Source organism: Harmonia axyridis, chromosome 3 (genome assembly GCF_914767665.1).
Source record: "Harmonia axyridis chromosome 3, icHarAxyr1.1, whole genome shotgun sequence".
In the NCBI taxonomy this organism is placed as follows: domain Eukaryota; kingdom Metazoa; phylum Arthropoda; class Insecta; order Coleoptera; family Coccinellidae; genus Harmonia; species Harmonia axyridis.
Window position 1 is genome coordinate 50,230,155 of NC_059503.1, and position 8,388 is coordinate 50,238,542.

Below are 8,388 nucleotides of genomic sequence, written 5' to 3' on the forward strand. Positions count from 1 at the left end.
GTTTTGATGTCCAACTGATCAATATGCCATTTTCTAGAAACTGTTAATGCAAATAATAATTTAACTACTGATAGAGTTGGTGTAGGAGATGCAGTTTCCTCAGAAGTATACTTTTCAGTATCTTTGCATCCTACAACAACTAAACGAGCCTTATATATACCATTGTCTTTAACTGTAAATACCCAGATGATGATTTTTGTTGTTTATTCTGAAAACACTCTCGTAAATCTCTAAGCAAGTTCTAGAAAGGCTGAACGGAAGGGAACCCAACCCAGAAGGGAGCTCAACCAAGTTCAGCTGTCTGAACGGAAGGGAGTTCAACCCGGAAGGGGGCTCAACCAAGTTCAGCTGTCTGAATGGAAGGGAGCTTGTCCCAGAAGGGGGCTCAACCCAGTTCAGATGTCGTAACAGAAGACTTGACAGAAGGACTTTTGAAAGAATTTTTTTTCTTTCTTCGTATGGGGCTACCTATATAACCTATCATGTCGACTCTCTAAGCAGAAATCACATATATTATTATCACTCTTTCCACATTTAATGCAGAGAACTGAAACAGAATTAAGATTATTCGTGAACATATTAGATTCTCCAATACTGCATTATACAGAAATGGGTTTCTTTGATGACGTAGATTTAACGTATGGTAGAACTACGTCTGAACAGATGAGACTATGGGCTCATTTGAACACCAAATTAGCAAAGTTAGCTTGTAGAAGGAACTTCTTGCTCCATTGCAGAACGACAGATGTTGCCAATAACGACAGAAGGAACCGATCATACAAGACAGTGTTTTCCAACAACAAGAAGCTTCTCGAAAAAAGGTTTCTTGCACCAAAGAAACACAGAATCCAGTCCATCCAAATCAGAGATGAATGGCTTTGCAATCTCACTATTACACAAATTCCCACCGAAGTTGAGGTTATCTTGAGTCTAGTACCAAAATTTGAAATGTGTTTCATAAACAAAAATGAAAATAATATTAATAAGAAGATTGACTGTGAGGAACCGGCAACATCGAAGCCTTACCCTACAAAAAAAAAATATATATATATATATATATATATATATATATATATATATATATTTACTCTTTGGATGCATATATATACTATTTGGATGCAGAAGGCGGTGATCTTGGGGACAGTTGGTATCATACGACAGATAATATTTCCCCATTGACAACAGAAATTATTCTTGGCCTTCCGGCCCGTATAATCACAATTTAATCACAATTGAACCACGCTAGTGTGAATTAAAAAAATATATATATATATATATATATATACAGGGTGAGTCTGTGACTAGTACATATATTTCAACCGTAGATTCTTGAGGTCAAAGGAAACACTTTTTTCATTTACCATTTTTTCCGATTCAGCTCGGTTGAAAAGAAATGGCCATTTTAAGTTTTCGTAATGAGCTATGCCGATCCTGGAAATCAGCCCAATGAAGTTTTCCCAAGCATAAATTTATACCATTTGACCTTTGGAAATGGGTTACTATATTAGCAAAACAAGCATAAACTCACTTTTTCCATTCCCCTTTGGTGACCGAAGTATTATTTTCAATATAATAAATGAGTTATAGCAATTTCGTGGGAGATAAATATGTTGATTATTTTTCTCTTGATTTCTATTTTATATTCGATAATAATAAAAAATTCAGCTTGCAACCACCCATATTAAATCTGATATTCATATCCAATCATTTATTTTCGCTTTTTCACTTCATTTCGTACAAGAGTTACCTATTCATATAACCTTTCATTTTCATATAGGTAAATAAACATAAATGATAATCATTTGTGGACTTCCCACGTTGCCAAGTTTACAATCACAAAACACTATAATGACAAAAAACCTACAGAATAATAAGCTAAATCTATGTACCTATGAATACTAATCATCTCGCATCTGTAATGTTATGTTTAAAGGTTATGTTATGTTTTGTCAATAAAATTCAAGAAACCCAACAAACGGTTGAAGTTTTGTACATTACTAGAAATTTGGGCTAATTGAGTATATTTTGTTATCTAGAGGTCAGCAAAAAAGTGGTATTCAAACCAGTGTTCAATTTGAATTCTTATTATCATGGAATCAGTGAGAAAAGTTTTAAATTTTTAAGGTAGCAAGAAGTATAAGAACGCTTGCATTTTGGATTGAATGAACCCAGAATACTTTATCTAAGTACCTACACAATAACTTAGCTCGAAAATGAAAAGGCAGTTTCATGAATGGATTTATGTGGAAGATGGAATCACCTCTGTATCACACAGAGGTAATTTTGTGATGGAAAAATTCCGATTTTATCTTGTTAAAAATAACAGTAGTATGAGGAGGAATAAATAATTTCCAGAAGGAATTGAATTTTTTTCCTTTTTCATCTTAGAAGCTTATAAGTTTCATGTATCTTCAATATTCCATTATTGATCTTGATTTTTGTATTGAAAATGAAATGGTGGTATTCAATATGAATATCCACTATTGAATATTCTGCTTCTTTCAACTCACTGAAGTTTTTTATTTATTTTCACGTTAAAACAATTTTAGCCCTCTTAAAAGTATGTCAATCAAATGTTCTAGGATGAAATTATCGAATAGCAAATGGATAGAAGTATTCAATCACGTAAAAATGAAATTTTAGGATGTATTGTTATGTATCGATGAAAGCTCAGAAGACTGGAAGAAGATTATAGTAATGTTTGGTAGCAGCAGTTTTTAATGGGATTTCAGATCTTGATTGGTGTTATTTTATAAGGAGCCTAGTTTGAATATTAACTTTAATGAAATATCATCATATTATAGGGCTGTGCCAAAGCTCAGTAATTTGTTATCATGAAAATATTTGAAATCCTTTTCTTCTTAGTGTTCACTAATGCCAATATTCTATCTGAAAATTTGATACCCAATAGGTAACTCCAAAAAATGCTCTCGAGTACTTTCGATAATAAAGAAGCAATTAGTCTTTTCTTAATATTATCAATGTTATAATCAACATCTTCGAGAATTTTATTTTCCTGAAGATGGTAAAATGGTATTCGGCTAGAAAAAAGAAAGTACAACGTACAAGTAAATTTACTTGTTTGTATCAAACAGATAAATTGAAAATATTATGAAACTTTCCAAAAATTATGTAGGTAATCTTTTTTTTTTGTTTTCACATACATACACATACATGTAAAATAAATTTTGAATTCTTGTAAGGTATACCTTTTTTTCAAAAGTACTCAATAAACTGAAGCTTTTGATAAACTTATCGAAAGATTAACAGTGGCTTGAAATCATGTATTATTGCCAAATCCACTTTTTTACTATTAATCCAGTATTCAAATCAAAATAGAACAATATTTCTCTTGTGCCCCACAGTAGGTATACAACATTCAAAGCAATTTGAAATAAAGATTTTTCATTACTGAAACAAAAAAATGCATATCAAAAAAACAGGAATTGAAGTACAAACTACCATAATAATTAATTGTCTTTATTTTCATTCAATTTATAAACAACCAGGTTAAACATTTATTACTCTTATACTTCTCGCGTAGATTCATTTAGCCTCAGATGGATTGTGCGAAATGAAAAACATTCAATCTTTAGCCATTAATTATTAAATTAGGCCTGCCCTTATTCGAATTAATTCTCAATGATTCCTGATCTCAGATGTATTCATTATATTATTATAATATCTTTAAACCAAGGACAGTAACTACAAACTATGTATATGCCTTAAAATATCAATAGCTATTGATTCTGAAACATATGGATTGGATCAGTACATGTACTAGATAATAGGATAGGGATAGGATCTGAGTTAATGGTGAAATCAGTGACTTTGAAATTATTTTTCAGTACATCGATGAGTATGAAGTTTGAATAAATATTCATTACAGAACTAGTGCTCCACTTATTCAAGTAGTTGAATTTACCAACAGAATCATAGTATTGTAGATTTTTGGTTATTTCAATTAATCAATTTACTTTTCCATTCATTAAATGGAAATCATGAACACCTCACAGCAAACTGTTTTCGGTTGGATTAAATTTGAAGGGGTTCAAGATTCTCTTTAAACTGAAATCTGAAACTTCTCTGTATCTAGTGGGCAATCATCTTCACGAAATAAATCAAGAAGGAAAATGGTCGTCCAATTAAATTCATTATGGTGGTTTTCTGAATGATTCGATGAATTATTAGGAGATCTGAAAAAACACAATAATTATTCAATATATTATTTATATTATATAACTTATTATTATTATTATTTGAACTGGGGTCGTTTTGCTTAGGTAAGCCTTCCGGGAACTGCGACCATGCAGATCTTTTGTTCACTACCCTACTCATTCATAGAAACCCAGGGAGGTCGTCAACGACGTTAATAAAATTGACAACCTCCCTAGGGGCCTTGGCCATTACCTCTCTGGTATCTAGGACCGGCTTGCCCATGTGAATGGTTCTTAGGCCAGCCAGCTCTGGACACTTGCATATCAAGTGTTCGGCCGTTTCTACTTCCGATCCACAGAGCCTGCAAATCTCGTCTGCTGACTCACCCATACGATACAAATGATGTTTGTACCGACAGTGCCCCGTCAGCAGTCCCACCATCACCCGAAACTCCGCTCGTGACAGTTTCAGGAGCTTTCTGGTGTAAGTAGGTGAAATCTTCACGAATTTCTTTGCCTGAGCAAGTCTAGGAGTGTTAGTCCAGTGGATTGTCCTACTGTTCAACTCCTATAGCTGGACCGCAGCTTTGTATTGGTCTTTTCCTATCCCACAGAAAGGCTCAGGTCCAGCAGGTCTTAACCTAGATACACTTTTTGCAAGCTCGTCCGCTCTCTCATTTCCTTCAACCCCACAATGCCCTGGTACCCATAGTAGAGTCACCTTATTTCCTCTGGCCAGTTGCTTTATGGTGTTACGGCACTCCCAAGTCAGCAGAGACCCCTGACAGCACGATTCCAGGGATCTCAGCGTGGTTTGGCTGTCCGTGGTGATGTAGATATGCGCCCCTTTGAGGTTCATTTTGAGACACTTCTGGGCGCATACATAAACAGCCATTATCTCGGTCTGTAGAATCGAGGGCTCACTTCCCAGGGCTTTAGAGATCCTCAGTCTAGGTCCATATATCCCAATGCCGGTGCCCTTCTCTGTTTTTGATCCATCTGTAAACCATATGGATGACTTTTTGTCCAGACGATTTATGAAACTTATTGCACTATGACGGTAATTTATAACCGTTTCAAAGGACGTTTCAAAATCGTAGGTGGTTGGCATAATATCTGATGGTTTTGCGAGGAGGTTTGAATCTAGTTGATTCAGTATCCTCATATGTCCAACCCAGTTCCCAGGAAGGAGCTTTCCATTATGGGAAATCCTTATTGCTTCGAACAGGCTACATTTCCTCACATGTAGGTGTAAGGGAGGCAAGTGTAGTATGACCTCCAGCGCTGCCGTAGGAGCTGTGCGCATAGCTCCTGTGACACCAATACACGCCAGCCTTAGCATTTTCTGCAACCTGATGCGTGTGGTGACCTCCTCGGTTTTTGTCCACCATGCTAGAGATACATAGGTGACAATAGGGCGTACCACCGCTGTGTATTACCACAGTACCATTTTCGGTTTCACTCCCCATGTCTTTCCAAAGAGTCTTTTGCATGCCCACATAGCCGCCGTGGCTCTGGAAAGAGTCTTATCTATATGTTTCCCCCAGTTCAGTTTACTGTCCAGGATAACACCTAGATATTTACACTCAATAGAGAAGTGCAGAGTCTGACCATTTAAGACCAGAGCTCTGAGGTCGAGATTCCTTCTTCTAGTGAACGGGATTATTGATGTTTTCGAGGGGTTGACAGTAAGCCCCTCTTCCCCGCACCAATTTTCAATAGTTTTGAGAGCAAGTTGCATTCGGCTACTTATTGGGCCCCCATGCTTGCTTCTAACCGTCACCACTATGTCGTAGGCGTAAGCCTGGACGTTAAATCCGCCTGTTGTAAGCCTCTCCAAGAGGCCATCCATGACCAAGCTCCACAGCAGGGGTGATAGAACCCCTCCCTGAGGGCATCCCCTGCACGTCAGCACAGTCACTTCGGTTTCTCCCAGATAGGCTGTAACGGTTCGTCCTTTCAACATAGCTGATATCCACTTAACAGTGGAGGGTTCTCTCCCTTTCCTTTTGGCTGCATTGCATATGGAGGTATGTAGGGTATTGTCAAAGGCCCCTTCGATATCACCGAACATTGCAAGCAGAATCTCCTTTGCGTTGAGGGTGCCTTCCACCTCTCTAAGAAGATGATGAAGGGCGTCTACAGTAGGTCTACCTGCCCTATAAGCAAACTGTTTGCTGTGGAGTTTTAAACTGCCTCTTATGTTGTTGTCAATTATTTTCTCCATGGTCTTCAGGAGAAAGGAGGTGAGGCATATTGGTCGATAGGATTTAGGCTCTGGGGAGCCTTTTCGACCCTCTTTGGGTATGAATACTACCCTCGCCTCCCTCCATGATTTCGGGATATAGCCCCTTGTAAAGCTGGCCTTAAAGAGCTCAGTTATCGGGGCTATAAGCACTTCAACACCTTTCTGAAGCATGGCTGGAAAAATACCATCCATGCCTGCTGATTTGAAGGGCTGAAAGCTCTTTATCGCCCATTCAATTCTTTCTGGTGTAAATAGTCTACCAGCTTTCTGAGAATTCCACCTGGTGGGGTTGTATATTTCCCCAGCGAGGGCCCCATCTTCACTGGTAATCTGCCTGGAGCCAGGAAAGTGAGTCTCTAGTAGAGCTCTTAGGCTCTCTTGAGGATCATTCGTTAATTCCCCACATGGCTTCTTTATTTGGCCAATTGGGTTTGAGTGATCCTTAGATAGTACCTTTTGAAGTCTAGCTGCTGGGGCCGTTTTATCTATTCCCTCACAGAAGCTTCTCCAGGACTGCCTTTTGGCTTTCCTGACCTCTTTGTTGTAGTTGGTCAGGGCTAGTCTGTAGGCATTCCAGCTGCCCTCTCGCCTAGCCTTATTGAAGGCTTTTCTAGCATATTTCTTGAGGTTTTCAAGATGATTGTTCCACCAGGAGACGTCTCTGGAGATCGTTTCCTTCCTGAGTGGACAACTGTTTTCGAATGCCCTCTTCAGACATGATGTGAAGTGAGCAGAGGCGTTCACCAGATCCTCATTGGAGCTGATGTTGTATTTCAGGCCCTTCAGATCAGAACTCATGTGGGCTATGTAAAGTTCCCAGTCTGTCTTCCTGGGTATCCTGCACTCAACATCAGCTGAAGCAGTTGCTTCAACATTGAATTCTATTGCCATATGGTCTGACATGGATGGCTCTTCTGAGACCCTCCAGTTCTTGACCATCCCCGCAATAAAAGGTGTCGCCAGTGTAAGGTCAATTACTTCCCTTCTGATCGCATTTATGAAGTTTGGACTATTACCCACATTTACTATCTCTATGTTAGTAGAAAATAGAAAGTCAAGCAAATCCTCACCTCTATGATTTATATCCGTGCTGCCCCATACTTTGTGGTGTGCGTTCGCATCGCAGCCCAGAATCAGTTGTTTCTTCTCCTTGCGGCACCATTCGATGAGGCGTTGTACTTCCTCCGGTGGTGGGCTGATGGCGTCTCCTGGAAAATATCCTGAGGTGATAACAAGCTGCCTCTTGATGTTCTCAGTTCGCACCTCAACCAATGCCGCAGCAAGATCCCTTGTCAGGAACTCTGTAAGTGGAAGACAGGTTTGTCCCGTTCTGAGTATTATTAGGGCTCTTGGACTTACTGCCTTATCGCAGTATATCGTCTGATATACTTTGTTTGGTAGGCCTCTTTCTTGGCCTCCATTGATCCAGGGCTCTTGCATCAGCCCTATGTCAACATGCCTTCTAGATGTTCTCCAGCATAAGGCACTAGAGGCTGCCTTCGAGTGCTGGAGGTTTATCTGAAGGCATGTCAGATATCTGCTCCTTATGAGGTTGGATGTCCGCTAGGCTTTTCGGAAGGGACCGCCGGTTTTTCTCCGTCGGACCCCCCCTTATCCCGCCCTTGCGGATCAGCCCTCCCCCCAGAGCTGGTGGTGTGTTTTATGGCCTCTTCATTTCCTGGAGGCTTCACCACCTTCTTCTTCACCTCCCCTTTGGGCCTTTTCGACGCCGGACCAGAGGTTGGGGCCTGAGATGCTCCTCTCCTCTCGGCCATTGTCTTTGGTCCCTTAAGGCGAAGATTTTTTCGGCCGAAAAAGTTGTTTATCTGCCAATTCTTTGCTCTAAGTCTCTCGACCGATGTTCTATCAGCCGAGATGACAATCTCGAGCATGGGTCCTGATGGTCCCCTTCGAAGGACTCTCCAGCTGGAGGTTTTGAGCCCTGCGTTCTGGTTCTCTACCGCCTTGAGAATTTTTCTCATT

General features: G+C 39.6%; 1 protein-coding gene across 1 annotated transcript; it reads right to left on the reverse strand.

The window, feature by feature from the left end:
* Nucleotides 1-6,296: 6,296 nt before the first annotated feature.
* On the reverse strand, nt 6,297-8,180 carry LOC123675423. Its single transcript, XM_045610778.1, has 3 exons — nt 7,989-8,180; nt 6,666-7,923; nt 6,297-6,316 (listed from the first exon to the last, which is right to left on the reverse strand). The coding sequence occupies exons 1-3, from the start codon at nt 8,178-8,180 to the stop codon at nt 6,297-6,299; spliced, it is 1,470 nt and encodes a 489-aa protein (XP_045466734.1).
* Between the last annotated feature and the right edge of the window lie 208 nt (nt 8,181-8,388).

Bases quoted from the DNA above. Each gene is read 5' to 3' on its own strand.
- LOC123675423 (XM_045610778.1), bottom strand. From the start codon at position 8,180: ATGGCCGAGAGGAGAGGAGCATCTCAGGCCCCAACCTCTGGTCCGGCG. The intron at 7,924-7,988 runs GTCCCTTCCGAA...ACATGCCTTCAG, and splicing joins CCGACGGAGAAAAACCGGCG to ATAAACCTCCAGCACTCGAA. The intron at 6,317-6,665 runs GTAGACTATTTA...GTTTGCTTATAG, and splicing joins GTGGAATTCTCAGAAAGCTG to GGCAGGTAGACCTACTGTAG.